This window comes from Cervus elaphus, chromosome 21 (assembly GCF_910594005.1).
Source record: "Cervus elaphus chromosome 21, mCerEla1.1, whole genome shotgun sequence".
Lineage (NCBI taxonomy): Eukaryota > Metazoa > Chordata > Mammalia > Artiodactyla > Cervidae > Cervus > Cervus elaphus.
Genome location: NC_057835.1, coordinates 33,542,503 through 33,562,862, shown reverse-complemented (window position 1 = coordinate 33,562,862; position 20,360 = coordinate 33,542,503). Strand labels below are relative to the sequence as shown.

Below are 20,360 nucleotides of genomic sequence, written 5' to 3'. Positions count from 1 at the left end.
ATGTTTTTCCAAATAGCAAGTTAAATAATTAATATTTTCCCCACAGATTTTTAAATCCTTTAGCATAAATAAAATTACTATATATTATTGGATTTGATTCTAGATTCTGTATTAAGAATTTGCTTGCCCGTTTATTCAGCTACTATTATTGATTTCTTTCAGTGTGCTAGGCACTGTTCTAAATGTTGGGATTTATTCTAAATCTGGGGATACAGCATTGAACAAAGTCCCTGCCCCTGCAGAGATTAGAGTCTGGTAGGAGGCTTTGTTAATTTTATCTTCTAGATGTTTAATTTGTCTTCATCTCAGTTGTTATTTGTCAATTTGCCCATCAAATGTATTCATCAACTTAATCTGTAAAAAATTATTCACTAACTTATTTACAATAAATGCACGCAATCATCGATTTACCAGGTATTTATTTAGCATCTGCTAAATAATAGTAGTTTTAGAGGCCAAAGATACAGCGGCGAATAAGTCAGACAGGGTTCCAGCTCTTGTGGCGCCTTTGTTCTGGAACAAGTAAACGAGAATAGGTCGGCCAAGTGCTGGGTGGCAGGTGAAGGTTAGGGGGAGCCCTGCCTTCAGGAGGAGTGAGGGCATCTCTCAGGTGACCTTAGGTTTGGTAGCCTGGGGATGGCTCTCTGAAGAGACGACGTTTCGTCTGGAACCTGAGAGAGAGGAAGGAGACGGTCTGCCGCGGTCCTGCGCAGAACAGCAGGTCTCACGGCTCTGTGTTTGGCGTGGTTGAGGGGACGCAGGGAGGCCAGGGGGGCTGGGTCTCCCTGGTGAAGAGACAGTTGCGGTAGAACCGAGGGGTGGGCAGGTGGTGGAGAGCTTGGTCTGTGGACTCCATTCCAGGTATACGGGGGCCATTGGAGGACTTCGAGCAGTAGCTGGAAGCAAGGTCACTTTAGCTTCTTGTGTGTGAAGGGCCTGGGGGGTCAAGGGATGTAGCAGGAAAGCCGGGCAGCAGCCCACCAAGGAGCCCAGGTGATAGATGCTATTGTCTGAGACAGAACAAGGAAAGGAGATTGAGGAGGGAGACGGCTGTGGAAGTGGAGTTGGCAGAACTTGCTGAGGGTGTTTCAGCTCTTACAAAGGGTTTTGTTTTTTTTTTTCCTTTTTGTAATTGTATTTAAAATATTTGCAATACTGGCTATTTTTATAATGACTTTATTGATGTATAATTCATATGCCATACAGTTCACCCATTTAAAGTATATAATCCCCAATTCCGTGATTTTCAGTGTATTCACAGAGTTGTTCAGTCATTACTGTGGTTACTTTAAGAACATTCTCATCATTGCAGATTGAAGCTCTGTACCCATTAGCATTCACTTCCATTTCCCACCACCGCTCCCAATTCTTGGCAGCCACCAGTCTATTTCTAATTCTGTGGATTTGCCTATTTGGGATATTTCACATAAATGGAACCATAGGCTTCGTGGTGCCTCGTGATAGCTCCTTTCACTCGACATTGTTTTCAAGGTTCAACCATGATGTAGCATGCATCAGTACTTCAGTCATTTCTGCGACTGAGTAACACCGAATGAGATATTGTATGGCTGTACCACAGTGTGTTTATACGTTCATTAGTTGGTGGATATTTGGATTGTTTCCACTCGGGGGCTGTTAGGAATAATGTTGCTTTTTATATCTGTTCAGTTTTAATCTCAAAATGTATTTTTAAATCTGTGCTCTTTCAATGGCACTCCATGTTTTTGGTGTAATAGATGCAGCGTCTTCTCACATTTCTTTGAGTATGCTCATTAACGTTTTTAATTCTCTTATGTCTTGCTAGCTTCTGGGCCATTTGGTTTTTCATTTTGTTTCATTGATTTCTAGCTGGAGGGTTTGTGCACATGTCTGATGATTCTCATTGTCTTATTCATTCGTGTTTAATTGAAGAGAATAGTGAGGTCGTTGAACCGTGTCTCTGTCAGTTCTGGCTACCTCTGCTCTGTCCTCAGGTGAGCTTGTATGATCTCTGACATTAAATTTGCATCTGCCTATCCACTTTGATGGAAATGCTTAATCACATTGTACTATAATTTGTCTGCGTCACAACTATAGATTTCAAAATCAAATGCCGTATTTTTTTAATGGAAAACTAAAGTAGAACATGTATTTCAGTTCAGTTCAGTCACTTAGTCGTTTTTGCCACCCCATGGACTGCAGCACACCAGGCCTCCCTGTCCATCGCCAACTCCTGGAGTTTACCCAAACTCATGTCCATTGAGTCGGTGATGCCATCCAGCCATCTCATCTTCTGTTGTTCCCTTCTCCTCCCACCTTCAATCTTTCCCAGCATCAGGGTCTTTTCAAATGAGTCAGTTCTTTGCATCAGGTAGCCAAAGTATTGGAGTTTCAGCTTCAGCATCGGTCCTTCCAGTGAATATTCAGGACTGACTTCCTTTAGGATGGACTGGTTGGATCTCCTTGCAGTCCAAGGGACCCTCAAGAGTCTTCTCCAAAACCACAGTTCAAAAGCATCAATTCTTCAGTGTTCAGCTTTCTTTATAGTCCAATTCTCACATCCATACATGACTACTGGAAAAACCATAGCTTTGACTAGATGGACCTTTGTTGGCAAAGTAATGTCTCTGCTTTTTAATATGCTGTCTAGGTTAGTCATAACTTTTCTTCCAAGGAGCAAGTGTCTTTTAATTTGATGGCTGCAATCACCATCTGCAGTGAATTTGGAGCCCCCCAAAAATAAAGTCTGTCACTGTTTCTGCTGTCTCCCCATCTATTTGCCAAGAAGTGATGGGACCAGATGCCATGATCTTAGTTTTCTGAATGTTGAGTTTTAAGCCAGCTTTTTCACTCTCCTCTTTCACTTTCATCAAGAGGCTCTTTAGTTCTTTTTTGCTTTCTGCCATAAGGGTGGTGTCATCTGCATATCTGAGGTTATTGATATTTCTCCTGGCAATCTTGATTTTAACTTGTGCTTTATCCACCCCAGTGTTTCTCACGATGTACTCTGCATATAAGTTAAATAAGCAGGGTGACAATATACAGCCTTGACGTACTCCTTTCCTTCTTTGGAACCAGTCTGTTGTTTCATGTCCAGTTCTAACTGTTGCTTCCTGACCTGCATACAAATATCTCAAGAGGCAGGTCAGGTGGTCTGGTATTCCCATCTCTTTCAGAATTTTCCACAGTTTGTTGTGATCCACACAGTCAAAGGCTTTGTTTTAGTCAATAAAGCAGAAGTGGATGTTTTTCTGCAACGCTCTTGCTTTTTCGACGATCCAGTGGATGTTGGCAATTTGATCTCTGGTTCCTCTGCCTTTCCTAAATCCAGCTTGAACATCTGGAAGTTCACGGTTCACGAACTGTTGAAGCCTGGCTTGGAGAATTTTCAGCATTACTTTACTAGCGTGTGAGATGAGTGAAACTGTGTGGTAGTTTGAGCATTCTTTGGGATTGCCTTTCTTTGGGATTGGAATGAAAACTGACCTTTTCCAGTCCTGTGGCCACTGCTGAGTTTTCCAAATGTGCTGGCATATTGAGTGCAGCACTTTCACAGCATCACCTTTTAGGATTTGAAATAGCTCAACTGGAATTCCATCACCTCCATTAGCTTTGTTTGTAGCGATACTTCCTAAGGCCCACTTGACTTTGCATTCCAGGAACATGTATTTGGTACTCAACAAATGCAAGTCAGATATATAGTTACACAAAATAAGCATTAAGATAAGCGAATACTTCACTCAGGGATTGTTGAAACATATTACTTGTGAGTATATCTTACTAACAGGCTTCCCTGATAGCTCAGTTGGTAAAGAATCCACCTGCAATGCAGGAGACCCCGGTTCGATTGGTTGGCAAGATCTGCTAGAGAAGGGATAGGCTACCCACTCCAGTATTCTTGGGCTTCCCTTTTGGCTCAGCTGGAAAAGATTCTGCCTATAATGCGGGAGACCTGGGTTCCATCCCTGGGTTGGGAAGATCCCCTGGAGAAGGGAAAGGGTACCCACTCCAGTATTCTGGTCTGGAAAATTCCATGGACTGTATAGTCCATGGGGTTGCAAAAAGTTGGACATGACTAAGTGACTTTCATGTCTTACTAACATGAAAATGAAATCCAATGAATAGATAGGCAATAGACACTGTAAGAAGTGGGCCAAAATTGGGAACACACCAAAAAGAAAATATATACCTTGAAAAATGAAACTCTTCCTCCACTTTTGGCCTGAACACAGAGGATTAAAACCACCTGCCCTGACTTACCTACATTTGTTGGTCTGCTTGGACTGCTCCAACATGTGCCACTGACCGGGTGGCTTAAACAGCAGATTCTCAGAGTGGGGAGGCAAGGTCAGAACTTACTGAGAGGTCTGGACGCTGGAAGTCTGAGACAAAGATGTCAGCAGGACTGGCAAATGCCATATTTAATTTCATTTTGTGTATCCCAACTTCTCTTGCACAGTGCATCACAGAAAATAACAAATACATATATGTTGAATTGAACTCGATATCACATACTAAATTGACTGCATTAAAATGTGTGTTTTTTCTTCTAGAGGCGTGGAGCTATCTCCTATGACAGCTCGGATCAGACTGCACTGTACATTCGTATGCTCGGTAAGAATTCTTCATTTTGCATTTTGTTATTTGGTGGCTAAGTTGTGTCCAACTCTGTGACCCCATGAACTGCAGCATGCCAGGCTTCCCTGTCCTTCACTGTCTCCTGGAGTTTCTCAAATCCATGTGCATTGAGTCAGTGATGCTATCTCACCATCTCATCCTCTGTCACCCACCCACTTCTCCTCCTGCCCCCAATCCCTCCCAGCATCAGAGCCTTTTCCAGTGAGTCAGCTCTTCACATCAGGTGGCCAAAGTATTGGAGCTTCAGCATCAGTCCTTCCAGTGAATATTCAGGATTGATTTCCTTTAGGATTGACTGGTTTGATGTCCTTTCTGTCCAAAGGACTCTCAAGAGTCTCCTGTAGCACCGCAAATCAAAAAATTAAGTTTGCACTAGTATAAGTTAATTTTGTTATCTGCTGTTATTCAGGACTGAGATTATCTTTCATTAGGTAGCTTTTCATCACTGTTAGCAGCATAAATGTCTATTACTTTGAAGTTGAATCTAGAAACCAAAATTAACGTGATGTGCAGAGGAGGGGTATCTTAAGAATTATAGGTAATTAGGAAATCTCTAGCTTTATAACTGAGACTCTGTTACCAGTACACAATTTTAAGATGCATCCTGATGATTCTTCATGAAAAGTCTCAGATTTGCAGAGTTGCTAAATACTAAACAGATGTCCACGGTAACATGAACAAAGACGAGACCATGAAATACCTGATCTCATAGTCCTGTCACTGGATGTGTTTGTTCTCAGTTGGCTGGTGAGAAGGCCATGTGTCTTCTCCTAGTCTCGGTTCTTAAATCTTTAATGTATTACTCAAGTCCAGAGGGTAAATGGATTTGATGTGTGTGCGTGTGTATAATTTTCTGTCTCACTCCCTCTCTTTGCCAGATTTTTTCCCTTCATCCACGTACTCCTCGATCCCTTGTACTTTAGTTCATAATATTAAAAACGTGCTCTTAAGAGTCCAGGGACTTCCCTGGCAGTCTAGTGGTTAAGATTCCGTGTTGCCAATGCAAGGGGGACGGACGTCAGTTCAATCCCTGGTCCAGGAGCTAAGATGCCACATGCTACATGGAGTGGCCAAAAAGTTTTAAGTAAATAAATATTTTAAAAAGATTCCAATAGGCAGCTTTACTCATCTTTTCTTACTGTCTTTTCTGGCTTGGCTGTTCTTCTCATGCTCAGAATTCCTTGCTCAATTTCCACAATATTGAGTCATCCTTATTCTTCACCTGCTTCTGGGGTGGCCTTTTTTTTCCCCCATTTCACTAACTCCTCCTCCTCCTCGTAAGCCTGTTTGTTCTCCAGTGCCCCGTGTGTGTCATCTTCCCTTTTTTTCCCTCTTTAATTTACCTCGTGTATCATACCTGCCTGGTTCTATTCTACTCTAGCACATATTTCCCCCAGGAATGTGGAGCCTTTTCTTCCTTACCATCTCCATCTCTCTGCAGAGATGTCCGCATTCTGCTCATCTCACTCCTCTGTTCTGAATCTTCCAGTAGTTTTCTACCTTAGAGTAACAGCCAAAGCTTATTATAAAGGCCCTTGAAGGTCCAATATGATCTAGCCCGACTGTTTCTCTGACCTCCCCCCTTCTGTCAGTTCCCTTCATTCACCTCACTCCAGCCTTCCTGGCCTCTCTGCTTGATTTTGAACATGCCAAGCAAGCTCCCATCTCAGGATATTCATGCTTGCTCTTCCTTATGTCTGGAACCGTCTCTGCCCAGGTGGCCCTGAGGCTCGCTGCTTCCCTGCCTTCAGGTCCCTGCTCAGATACTGTCTTTTCACTGAGGTCTCTGACCACATCATGACTAGCTTCCCAACCCGGCCACCCTCACCTCCCTCCCTGTTCCTCTTTCCTTGGTTTCCTTTCTCCATGTTGCTGTTACCATCTTCCATAGAGTGGAATTATCTATTTGCTCCATTATTGGTCTCTGCATGAAAGGACGCACTTCATGAAGACAGGGACTTTGTGTATTTTGCTCACTGCTGTATTTCCTGACGTGCAGCAAGTGCTCAGTAAACATTTGATCCAGAGTGAAGGCATCGCCACGTGAGAGAAGTGATTAATCATTATACGATAGACTCACAGTGGCCGACAGGCCCCTTGAAGCATAAGCAGGAAGGCGTTCCAGGCAAGTGGAGTTGTAAGCAGGTGTAGGCACTGACGACTGAAAGGCTATGAACTTGGAGGCTGTGGAAGTGTAATGGGAAAGCTCCTGCCTTTGGAGCCCGCAGAGTTAGGTTTAAATCTTGACTCTGCTGTATTCCAGCTTTGTGGCCCTGTGTGTGCTCTTTAACATCTAGAAATCTTGGTTACTGGATCTGAAAATGGGGGTTAAGATTCCTATCTCTTGGGACTTCCCTGCTGGTCCCGTGGCTAAGACTCTGTACCCCTAGTGTAAGGGGTTTGATCCCTGGTCAGGAAACTATTAATAGATCCCACATGCTGCAGCTGAGACCTGTTGCAGCCAAATAAATAAATATTAAAAAGAAAAAGGTTCCTGTCTCTCAGAGTTGGTTAGAGAATTAAATAAAAGAATGTCTTCAAGGCACAAAAAGAGTACCTGGCACAAGACTGCAGTGTTTATGTTGCTGTGGATCCAAGAGTCACATGGATACAAGAGTCACATACTGAGCTTATCAACAACGAAGTTTACAACCGAAAACCGAAGACCTTGACTACACCCACTTTCAGTGAGAAAAGAGGCTGATCAAATTAAACGTCTCAGGCGAAATACTTAATGTTTTCATTTTCTATACCTTTCAAAAAATGTAAGCTGCTCGAGAATAGGTAATATATTTTCTATTTCTTTATATCCCATATGGCCTATAGTATAGTGCTAGGCAGAGTAGACACTTGGTAAATATTTGCTTCTCACTGTGGCTTTTTAAAGTTTCCTGCTCAGGATTTTTTTAACTCCATGTGAGTAATAAGATATGAGTTTGGATTATCATATACTTGAGTCATCTTTCAGAAGGTAACTCTAAAATAGAGATTATAATTACTGTAAGGGAGGTTAAAAAAAAAAAAAAACTGTTCATCTAACCTTACAGCTCAGTGCTGAAAATTTGTAAACCCCTTCAAATAAATCAGCTCTTAACTACCTATTCCATTTATATCATTAGCAGGCCATTCCTTATGAGTATGATACCACTGAGACCTTTATTGCATGTGGGAGCTTCTTCCTGAATAACAGCCGTCTCAACTTTCATTTTATCCCTCATTCTGTTTAGGAGATGTACGTGTAAGGAGTCGAGCAGGATTTGAATCAGAAAGACGAGGTTCTCATCCATATATTGATTTTCGTATTTTTCACGGTAAGTGTTGGCAGATATACTGTTTCTCTCAGACTTCCAGTAAACTTCGAGTCTTCATAAAATGATGTAATTTTCCAAGGGGGGAAAAAGAATACAAGAAAAAACATGTTCAAAATGTTTTCAAAACATTAGGTCATTATAAATGACACTTTATTCCTAAATAATGTTCATAAATGTTTAGAGGCAAGTAGAGTTGGAAATTATAGAAATATGAAAGCTGATAATAGTTTTTCTTCTTTCTAATTTAAATGTGAAATTACTTAGGTACATTCTTTTTTTTTTTAAAGCTTCATTTTCAAAAAAGTTTCATTCTAAGTGTTTTGTCTTCACTACTGTAGATAAAATGTTTCTGTGCAAATGATATTTTATAAAGGTATTTCATCGCTAAGAAGATGTATCCTTTGAATTTTAAAAAATACATATAAAAAAATTAAAAAATAAATAAATAAATAAAAAATACATATAACCGTGAAAGATGTTTTTGAAAACAAACATTGTTTGGTTCTAGCACATGATGAAGAAAAAGGAAAAAACAGAACTTCTAAAGACCCTTGAATATTACATATTAAATCTGTTTTTGGAGGAGTTCCACTTTTGGTAGCATTGGATAGATCATTTGTAGTAACACTCCAACTAAAAACGTTAAGAAAACTGGACAAAATATAAAAGATTATGTATTTGAGTGTGTGAGAGTACCATCGAGCCAGAGATGAGCCTGGCATTTCAGCTGACTTTTCCCCTTAGTGGCATCTGCTGATGCTGGGAAAGTGGGTGAGAAGCTGAGCAGAGCTTTTTGTTGAACACCTGAGGCTAGAAAAACAAAAACAAATGTTTATAACTCACCGGGGCTGGGGGATTGTCCTGGTAAACTCTCTATGCTTAAGTTAGAAATTCCAAGTGCTGTGTGTTAGAAATAAGTCCCAACTTTAAAGTATCTCAGTCAATGGTTAGATTAAGGTGATCTGTGATTTTTCTAGAGCCTCTAAGTCACCTGCCAGAAGTCAATGTTAAACCTCGGAGGAAGCAGACTCTTGGATTTGGCTTGGGAATATTTTATTGAGAAATTTTGCATTTATGTGCATGAGAGATAATGGTCTGTAGTTTTCTTTTTTATATATAGCATCTCTTTAGAGTGAGTTAGGAGGTGTTGTCTCTGCTTCTAACCTCTGAAAGGGATTGTAAAGAATTGGTATAATTTCTTCCTTAAATAATTCACCAGTGAAACCCATCTAGGCCTTGTGTTTTCTGTTTTGGAAGGTTACTGATTAATGATTCAGATTCTGTAGTATTAACAGATATAATTTGGCCAATTCTTCCTCTGTGAGTTTTGGCAGACGTTTACTGTGGGATTAACCTGATCAGGCTCCTGGAGGTAAATCTCACAAGCTTCTTCCTGTACTCAGCCCATGCCTAGATTTCCCTGAAGTTTTTAACTCTCAGGGAACCCTCCAGAAGCTCACCAACTATGTTCAGGTTCCTCTGCCCCAGCACTGGTTCCCAAGGAGGTTTCTGTTTGTGAGTCTCCGCGCCAGCAAGTTACCTCTGTTCGTCCATCTCTCCAGCCTTTGGGGCAGTGAGTCGCCTCGTGTCCCCACCTCTTCAGTGCATCCTGGAAGAGTTGTTGACTTTTCAGTCTGTTCAGCTTCTTGTGTGTTGTTAGGACAGAATGGCAACTTCTCACCTCCTTCTATGCAGTTCCAGAAACCAGAAATCCTATAATGTTATTTTTAAATGAAATGATACATTACATATTTTGAATTTCTGTTCTAGTTCCTATCATGGAAAATATCACTGGATATAATTCTTATAAATTAAAGCTCTTTGGGGCAGTTAATAATTTTAAGAGTGTAAAAGAGTTCTGGGATCAACATGTAGAAAGTTGAAGTTACCTCTCTAAAAGCATGACATCCTAAGGTTTTACAGCAAATTATTCAGGATTTTTAAAAAGACTGATTATTGGCTTCCCTGGTGGCTCAGACGGTAAAGAATCCGCCTGCCAATGCAGGAGACACAGGTTCGATCCCTGGGTCAGGAAGATCCCCTGGAGAAGGAACTGACAACCCACTCCAGTATTCTTGTCTGGAGAATTCCATGGACAGAGGAGCCTGGTGGGCTACAGTCCATGTGGTCACAAAGAGTTGGACACAACTTAGGGACTAAACAACAATTAGTTTCACAGCTCTTTAAATTCTTTCAGATTAAAAAAAGGACTCATTCAGATTTATTTCTGTGTAGGGCAAATACAGTATTCAAGAGGCACATATAATACTCTGTGTAAATATCTATAAAAAAATCTTTGGAAACAAATATTAGTAAAAAGTATACGAATAGCATAAAAGAATACTCCAAGCTTAGCTGGTTTCTTTGGGAAAGGAAGAGTACTTCTTCTTTGTAACGATACATTAGAACTTGGTAACATTGGTTGCCTCCAGGAGGGAAACTGTGGTGGCTTGAGGACATGAGAAAGAAACTTTTCGTTGTACACCCTTTTGAATTTTGGTGCATGTGAACATATTACCCATTGAAATGTTCAGATAAAATTCTTTGTAAATATTATAATATTAGAAAAATTGGCTCTGAGTAAGAATATCAATAAATGGTGAAGTCTCCATATTGACCTAAAGAAAAATGCAGTTGCATTGTGAGTCCCTAAACTACCCCTTGTCTTTAACTGAATTTAGTGAAATAGAGGGTTTGAATATTATAATTGTTAAAAGATGTTAGAAATCTTAAACAGACATAATGGGACTTTTTGGTGGAAGAGGAAAGTTAGAAATGGTCACATTGTTGGAAGTAATCTTTCATGGAATTAAAATAGGATGTTTATCTTCTAAGTCATTATGAAACCAGGAGCAAAGAATATAAAATCTAAACGCAAAAATATGATCATAGATATCAGTGATGGCAGTAAGGTAAGTGGATGAAATACTCCTCAGAGATACAGATGCCCAGTTTGGGAGAAAAATGAAACCGCGTGACAAGAAAGGGTGAGAGGCAATGTGAAGCAGTCCCAGGTTTGAGGAGGTTCCTCGGGTTTGGGGACCTGGGCCTGCACCCTAACCTCCGGATGTGGAGCCTCTGTGGTCTGGTGTCAGAGGAGTCCACACAGCTTCTGAGGATTGCGGATTCTTTTCTGACCCCATCGTGACAAATGTCCTAGACTCTGGGCCACAGTTGAAAATTATCACTATGAAACTGATCCTGTAGTTATTGCAAAACAGGAGTGTCTCTCTAAGCCAAGATGATCATTTAATTTGGAGGGGTTTTTAAGATGGAGAAAAGTGAGTCATTCTTTTCTGCTGGTATACTAGGCTCTATTTATCACACCACTCAGAATTCTGAAAAGAAAAAATTTTAATTTGGCATATTTGGTGAAGTGTGATCTTAAAAAGATTTCTTGGTACATAAGAAACAGTGTTTGGGTTTACCATAGCCAGTTAGGGAACAATTACAGGCTCCAAGTTAACAAGTGGGATCTCAATAATGATTTTATTACATAGATATCACATAATCTGCCTTGAGTTTCTGTGGTTTGGATTATCCTTTGTCATAAATCGTTATTTTTGTTTTCATGAGGCCTGTAAATGGATTTTCACAATAGGATTTGCCATGGGCATTATGCAGTGAGAGTTCTGACTTTGAATCTTTCTAAAAGGGTATAAAGAGGCAAAAGAAAAAAATTAGCTGAACATGGAAATACATTAACTACAGAAGCAGTGTTCAGCCTCACTCTTAAGACAGATTCCTATCAGATATAGGAAGTTAAGCAAATAATCCACTAAGGTGCTACTGATAGAAGTTCACATTATTACAAACTATGCATCAAGAATTTTAAACATGTTTTTTCCCTCTTTGATTTCAACACTAGAAATGTATGCAAAGGGAACAATCTTATACAAATGTGAATGTAGGTGTGGAGACATTCATGTTGGTCTTATTTATAATAGGAGCATGTATTAATTAGGTTGTGGTGTTACTCAATGAAGTATTTGAGGATAAACACCAGAATGTTTAAAACCTACCCTCAGATGTTCAGAATAGAATCAGGTCACATACCACACAGTGCACGCACACACACGTACACACATAGTACAAAATGGTAAAGCAGGTGAAATAAAATGTTAACAATGGCAAATCTGAGTAAAGAGGTATGTGATAAAGAGTATTCCTTGTACTATTTGGCTTTGCAACTTTTTGTGATCTCCAAACAAAAAGCTTTAGAAGTATAGTAATTAAATTATGCATTTATTAAGAATCAGGGGTTTATACTCAGAGTGCAAATTTATTAACCAATATTAGATCAGGTCTGTGGTTGTTTATAAAGAAGGGAGAGAGTTCAGACTTTGGGAGGACATTTTGAAACTACCCTGTATTCATGATTACAGAGGGTGGAGGGATCTTTATGACCGAGAATCCTCTTTGCTAGAAGTGTTTTCCCAAACACCTGTTGTGTTGTAAATCTGCAGTCAGGGTTAGTCTGTTCAGATTCTGATCTGTTGAAGATCAGTTTGTTGCAGATTCTACTTTAAAAGTTAAATCTTCCCTCTAATGGAATCCTACAGAAGCTGTATCCTACAGAAGCTTTCATTCTTAACTAGGTTTTGTTGTTTGGGGGGTTTTGTTTGGTTGTTTGTGTCTTGGTCTCTAATGCTTTAAGTAGACTGTTCATGCTAGCTTCTTTGTGAACTTATCAGGTGTTATTATCTTGGTTCTGTGGGACAAGAAAACAAAAAATTTTCCCAGGTAGCATCTCTCACGAAAGAAATTTTATGAGGCCTCTGTTTGAGTTCTTATTACTTACCTTATAGTGCAAAAGATAATGTATATCATACATATTTGCATAGTTTGAGAAAGGGATTTTTCATGTAAGGAAGTCATTGTTGACATTATTTTAGGATGCTCAGAAACATTCCTTGGGGTACTGTTTTGTACTAATATTTTCTTCTCTGGATGTTGGTGATTTAGTCGCCAAGTCGTGTCCGACTCTTGAGACCCTGTGGACTGTAGCCTGCTAGGCTCCTCCGTCCATGGCAAGAATACTTGAGTGGGTTACCATCTCCTTCTCCAGGGGATCTTCCTGACCCAGGAATCAAACCCAGGTCTCCTACATTGCTGGCAGATTCTTTACCAGAACTTACATTTCACTGGGAATTATATGGTGGGTTGTGTTTATTAAGAAATTTGGAAGATCTTAACTTATTAAAGATACTGCTGAAATTTTCAGATGCTTACATTAGTCAGAAGTTTTTATTCAGCCCAAAAAGAGATGTAAGATTGCTTACTGATTGAGAGCGGTTTCTGGTGATGCTGTTTAAAAGTGTCATAACAACCATGAGTATTCACAGTATGCTCATCACTAGTTGCTTGTTTAGATAGCAAAGAGCTCACATTGGTGCTTGTTACTTAACCTGTTTGTCCCTTGTCTGTCCCCCAAAGCTATACATGGAATCCTGTAATGATGTTGAAACCGGTAGGATTATTCGCAGGTAAAGCAGTTCCCTCTTCTAATCGTGTGATCATTTTATAATATACATCTTTTTTAAAGGCTTGGTGCACTTTCTCAATAGGCAGTTGATTCATTTCTGGCAAATATTTCAACTTGGGTGTTAGCATTGACATGTCTTTGACAGCTACTGAAAAACTTCGACATTCATCCTATTCTTAGAAGATCCCCAACCTTCAGACCTGCTCTGTCTAGGAATTACTTCCACTAAGGTCCAGAATTCTGGTCCTCTGGCATTTATAAACTGATCTTGATGTCCCTCATTCAACTAATTTTAAACTGTATAGTCTCCTTACTTATGTTGCGAAGACTGACAGTTTGGAAGCACCTGCTAATAATGAGCAATATGTACAGTAAGAAAAATTGGGAGGAAAAAGTAGTGGGGGGAGAGAAGAAGGCTGAGGAGAGGGAAATTGATTAGACAGAGCAAGAGAGTGGCAAAGATGTTAGGCTGGTGGCTGAGTGGTGTGAACTGAAAAGGCCCCCGAGCTGTGTCTCCCTAATGCAGCTGCTTTGCTCCTGAGCATCACAGCGCCTCACCAGGCTTTCAAGGAGCCTCCTTCCTGTCAGCTTCCTTCTTTTGAGTCAGTTGGCTTTAGTGACCAGCTTTCTGTAGTCTGGATTAAGAGCCCCAAATATTTCTACAAATATTTTTCTATGTCCAATTGACCATACACTTGTTCTCTTGAAATATAGTATGTTGGACTCTTAAACTAGGTGGACTTAATGGGTTCCATATTGAGTTTTTGTCAAAATTCATGTTTGTTCTAAATTCAGTGTCCCTATATTTAATAAATTATTCTTTTAGTTACACTTTCTGTTTAGCTTCTATAGTAACAAATTCTAATCTCTTTAAACATAAGAGAATTATTATAATTCTGCTCCATAATGTACACTTAGAAAATCTAAGATCTTCCTTTGAAAGATTCTGACATGATTACTTAACAGTAACCGAAGCTGTCAGCTTGACAATTCCCTCTTTTCATGGACTTCACCAAAGCTTATTGACGTCATCCAGACTGGAAGCCCTGGTCTCTCTGCCAACATTGGGCAAGATGTAATATAAGCAGTATGTTTCTTTCATGTCCACACAAATGCAGTTTTCCGTTTTCTTTTAATTCCTGACACATGGTAATGTTCCAGTCTATGTAAATGTGTTTTGCCCGTTATCTTGAGCCTTTATGTTCACTTTAGTGCTTTATTCCACCCCATACCAAGGGAACCTTTCAAGGTATTTACATTGTAGCCTCAAAGGCTTTTAGCCTTACTAATCTTTTTGTTTCTGGTTTTTGGCAGCTGGTGACTTATTTTTGGTTGTTCAGTCGCTCAGTCGTGTCCAACTCTGCGACCTCACAGTCAGCAACATATCAGGCTTCCCTTCTTTATCTCGTGGAGTTTGCTCAAACTCATGTCCACTGAGTCAAGGATGCCATCCTACCATCTCATCTTCTGTCATCCCCTTCTCCCCTCAGTCTTTCCCAGCATCAGGGTCTTTTCCAATGTGTCGGCTCTTTGCATCAGGTGGCCAAAGTATTAGAGCTCCAGCTTCAGCATCAGTCCTTCCAATGAACATTGAGGGTTGATTTCCTTTAGGATTGACTGGTTTGGTGTCCTTGCAGTCAAAGGGACTTGCAAGAGTCTTCTCCAGCACCACAGTTTGAAAGTATCAATTCTTTGGTGCTCAGTCTTCTTTATGATTAATTATAAAGATTGAATATATTCTTGTTGCATCAAGTTGACTAAACTGTGTATCTTCTATCAGTTAGACTTTATAAGGTCCCATTTGTATTTCTCTAAGTATGATCTGTATTAGCCGTAAACCGAATTCAGGCAGGCCAGTGCCCTTACATTGAATCGGAGGTCTCATGCTGTCTTTATTGTGATGACCTACAGTGACAACAGACAAAACTCTCTTTAAATTTGCCTTAGAGCTAACCTCATGTGCATTTGGGTTGCTTTTTATCTTCCCAACAGGGCCCTGTTAGACTTGGGAACTTTTTTGATACTTAGTGATATGAACAGAAAGAACATCTGTTTCTATGTTTATTTTGAGCTTAAAAGCTTATGTCATACTGATTTTATTGTCTTGGATTATCTAAGTCTTTAGTATCCAGTAACTCCCACGCAAATTCAGACCCTTTTTACCGCTTCTTCCCTTTAAGAATGGAAGTTGTTGCATGGCGTTTCCCTCAGCTATGACAAGGAAGCCTGGCTTTGCTGCAGTCCGTGGAGTTCCAAAGAGTCAGACACGACTTAATGACTAAACAAGGACTTTGTTGTTGTTATATTGTTTTTCTTGCTCTCTTTCATACTGTACTGCTTGGTCGTTACTTTCCTGTTCACAAGGAAATGGGAAATTTGAAATTACATTTGAAATTAGAAATATAGTTTCTCCTATTATATTTCTTTTAACCAGTATTTGACCTGCAAAGATGGCTGTTCCATCGTTTGTAATTAAACTGAGGTTCAATTCGGTAACTTAAATAACATTCCTGATGTCACAAAACTAGTAGGAGTGGCAGACCTGGGATTCAAACCCGGAGGTATGACTCCAGAGCTCGTGTGTTCATTCCCCTTGCTGCACTGCCGTCCCGTATCAGTACAGGCTACTCCTTAAAGACCATCGCTCTCAGCGCCTCGCTGCTTTTCCCCCTTTATCCATGCATGCTGAATGTAAAAATTCTTCCAAGAAAACTTGAATTTAGATGTAACTAAATATATTTATTCAGTATTTAACAGTAGGCTTCCTGTTGCAGCTCCTATTCTTTTTTAAGGAAAATTAAAGAGAGATTAGAATGTCTTAATTTTTTTACTCAATTATCATTCAGTATGACCTTGCTTTAGTCTAGAGTTAAAACCTTGCAGCACTGAATTAAAAAAAAAAAAAAATTTTTTTTTTTAAACAGTCTCCAAGGGGAACTCATGCTAGCATGCATCTAAATGATTGTCACGGTGGTAAGGTAGCAGATAATAGTGATTGCAGGGCGCCCTCTTGTGGGCGATTAAAGCAGGTAGTGATCAAGCCTCAAAATACAAAAGCTTTTTATGTGAAAAATCTTTCTTGTCTAATAACTAAATGCCGGTGATGTCTCTGCCATGCCATTTGTTTGACAGAGAAGAGGGTCTGTGGGAGGGCTGGGCATGATACTGCTCAAGGTATGTCGATTTTCCAGCCCGTCTGTTTCCTTAACCTATTGCCTAGATTTCTTTTTTCAGTCTGCTTTCTAATATGAAGGAGAAAAGCAAGAGAAAAACACGGCTTCTAAATTTACTGCTATCCCACATTTCATTGCTGGCTCCAAGAAGCCAAGGGTGGGTGACTGGAAGTAACTCCCATGATCATTAAGTAACAAGGCTCATTTAGTTTTGGTGAAGGCTGATTAGTTTGTTTGTGGTCACACAGTGAGGTAATGTGATATTTTAAAAGAGAACCAGCAGCGCCAACAGTTCTTAATAGTAACTTGATTAAGTCACTGAGCCCTGTCGGCTTTCTAAGCTGGACTGGAATGTAAGTAACCATGTAAACTAGAACAGGCCTAGGACTTAAATAGTCCTAGCCTGGTGGAAGCTGGGCTTTAATAAAGACACCTTTAATCTGTTGTCTGTTATGCTGTGAAATAAATAATGGCATGTCTCATGTCACAAAATGAGTTCATGAGAATATTGGCAGTAGGGTCAGATTTTATGTAGTATGGTGTGGGGTGAGCTTTTTTAGTAATTGTCTGAATAGAAGTACTAGTTAAGTTCTCATGATCACTCTTCTTTTATATAATATATATATATTTTTTTTACTTCTGCATTTGTTTTTGCCCACGCTGCACATGTATATATATAATATACATATTATATATATATATATGACTATATATATATATTTTTTTTCTCTTCTGCATTTGTTTTTGCCCATGCTGCACATGTGGCATGCAGGATCTTAGTTCCCTGGCCAGTGATTGAACCCGTGACCCCTGCATTGGGAGCATGCAGTTTTAGTCACTGGACCATCAGGGAAATCCCTGATCACTCTTTCTTGTCTGCAGTTCCCCATGTGTCCTCTACTTGCTTGTTTCAATATAGAAGCTTTATTCTTACTTATTATAGGGAAGTATCAGTGTGTATCTGTGTGTGGAGGAAGGATAGGGTAGGTGAAGCAAACCTGAAGAAACTAAAATTTTCCACCTTAAAATGATCTCATATCTCATGCTTCATCCTTGATTTATAGTTACTGATTCCCTTTTCTTCGATCATACTTTGGAAGCTATCCTAGGCCAGTTCTGGAAATTTCTCTATCATTTTCTTTTAGAAAACCTGTTCTCCATTGAACTCTCTCCTATGTCCTTGTTCTACTTCTGACGGTTTGTTCTAAGGGAATCAGGATGGGTGCCAAGATTTAGTCACAGGAATGTTTATTACAGAATTGCTGGTAAGAAATGTGAAAGTTAAGAACAGCAAAAAGATTTAGTAAATTATGATGATTTTCATACTTTAACTAGTAAAAATGATGGCACATGTAAATTCCATTTACTGACTTGAAGAGATATTCATGAATTTTTAAATTAAAAAAAACTGTGAACTGTGTGGGATAAAAGAGAAACTTTATGTGTACGTGTATATAGGAAATAATTTATTGAAAACTACCTTGAGGGCCAGACTGTTGACACTGTTGTTTCTGGGCTGCTAAGCCTTCCCGTGCAGCTTGTCCCCATTCTCAAACCCAGGTTGAGGAGAAGAGAAGGCTTAGGGCAGCTCCTCCCAGAAGGGACCAGGAAAAACATACCTTTTAAAAGAAAGTGACGGTGTGCCTCAAAATAACAGGGTAGGAAGCTCCAGGGGTTGATCAAAACAGCCACTTTAAAGGGGGGATGGGCAGAATTCACTATTTCAGGACTCCAGGCGCCGGCTGGACATGAGGGAGGGGCTGCTGCTCTCTGGCGGTTGGCGGTGTGGTGGGCACAGACCCGTGATCATCACCCACTCCTCGGCCCCTCAGCCTGTGGGAATGCTGTTCCGGTCATGGCTTGCTGAAGCCAGGGTGGGCAGTGGGGATCCAGTCCTCCAAAAATTTAGAGTTGCGTCTTTAGGTCAGTCTGGCAGATTCCGAGGCATGAGCACTGATGTTTGCCTGGATTTCATCCCTTTTCAGCTGCAGAGGCTTCGGCCAGCAGCACCTACCAGAAGAGTTAAAGAATCGGTACTGCCCCCCACCCCTCCGGCCTTTGGAACCAGACATTTAAGGAAATCTGTGTTGGGTCACCAACTGACTTCAGCGATACTGTGTAATAGGAGCTTCAGTGACCACACACAGCAAGGAATAAACAGTCAGATAGATATGCAAAGGCCAGTTTGGAAAAATCACAAAACAGTTGGCTTCAGCCCACAACAAGTAAAAATAAACAGTCCTGGAAGAGTGAGAGATTAGATTTCCAGTTCCCCAAGTATAATGTCCAGTTCTCAGTGAAAAACTACAGAACATAAAAAGAAGTTGGAAACTATGACCCATACATATGACAAAAGAATGTCACAACAGCCACCCTGAGGAAGCTCACACATGGGAACTGCTAATCAAAGAGGTTAAATCAACTGTCTTTAATGCTCAACGAGCTAAAGCAAACCAAGGCAGAGAGTGAGAGGAAATCAGGAAGGCGCTGTGTGAACAAAATCCGAATCTCAATAAATAGGAATTATAAAATAGAACCCAACAAGTTCTGGAGCTGATAAGTATGATAACTGAAATGACAAATTCACTAGAGGGATTCAGCAACAGATTTGAGTGAGCAGAAGAATAGGTCAGCAAATTTGAAGATAAGAACATTGAGATAATCCAGACTGAGAAGCAGAAAGGAAAAGGAATGAAGAAAAATGATCAGAGTGCAAGAAACCTGTTGAGGAATCCTCATGTGTACCACATGTGACTCATAGGAGACCCAGCAGGAGAAAGAAGAGAGGGCAGAAAAAACTGTTTGAACAGTGAAAAACTTCCTGCAGCTGATGAAGACGTGGATATACACATCCAGGAAGCTCGGTGAACTCAAAGGAGGGTGAACATGTGGTACACATATACAGTGGAGTGTTACTCAGCCAAAACAGTGCCATTTGCAGAGACATGGATAGACCTAGAGACTGTCATACGGAATGAAATAAGTTAGAGAAAAATAAATATCATATATTATCACTTAAATGTGGAATCTAGGAAAATGGTACAGATGAATTTATTGCAAAGCAGAAATAGAGACAGATATAGAGAACAAAGTTGTGGATGGAAGGGTGGAAGTAGGGGGATGAATTGGGAGTTTGGGATTGACATATATATATATATGTACACACACACACACACACACACTTGATACTATGTATAAAGGGCTTTATATATATATATATGTACACACACACACACACACACACACACTATTGATACTATGTATAAAGGGCTTCCCTGGTGGCTCAGTAAAGAATCTGGCTGCAATGTGGGAGACCTGGGTTCATTTCCTGGGTCAGGAACATCCCTTGGAGAAGGGAATGGCACCCCACTCCAGTATTCTTGCCTGGAGAATTCCATGGACAGAGGAGCCTGGTGGGCTGTAGTCCATGAGGTCGCCAAGAGTCGGACACGACTGAGTGACTAACACACTGTGTATAAAATAGGTAACTAATGAAAACCTATTGTATAGGTCAGGGAACTCTAGTCAATATTCTGTGGTGCCCTAAATGGGAAGGAAATCTAAGAAAGAGGGGATACATGTGTATATGTAACTGATTCACTTTGCTGTATGGCAGAAACTAAACACAACATTGTAAAGCAACTAAAATCTGATAAAAATAACAAAAAGCCAAATTGTTGAAACCCAAAGACAAAGATAACTGGGGAATCCATAGTAAAAGGGCCTGAATATTTAATTCCAGAGCTGAACTAAAATGAAAATGGGGGTTGGAAT

General features: G+C 40.1%; 1 protein-coding gene across 5 annotated transcripts in view; it reads left to right on the top strand.

Moving 5' to 3' along the window:
* Window positions 1–20,360, top strand: part of PDE7A (phosphodiesterase 7A) — a 104,376-nt gene that overhangs the window by 57,008 nt on the left and 27,008 nt on the right. For all 5 annotated transcript variants that reach the window (XM_043879105.1, XM_043879103.1, XM_043879104.1 and 2 more), the window contains 2 exons: window positions 4,533–4,593; window positions 7,845–7,928. In XM_043879105.1, the coding sequence (XP_043735040.1) occupies window positions 4,533–4,593; window positions 7,845–7,928 (145 nt within the window). The remainder of the gene's footprint in view (window positions 1–4,532; window positions 4,594–7,844; window positions 7,929–20,360) is intronic.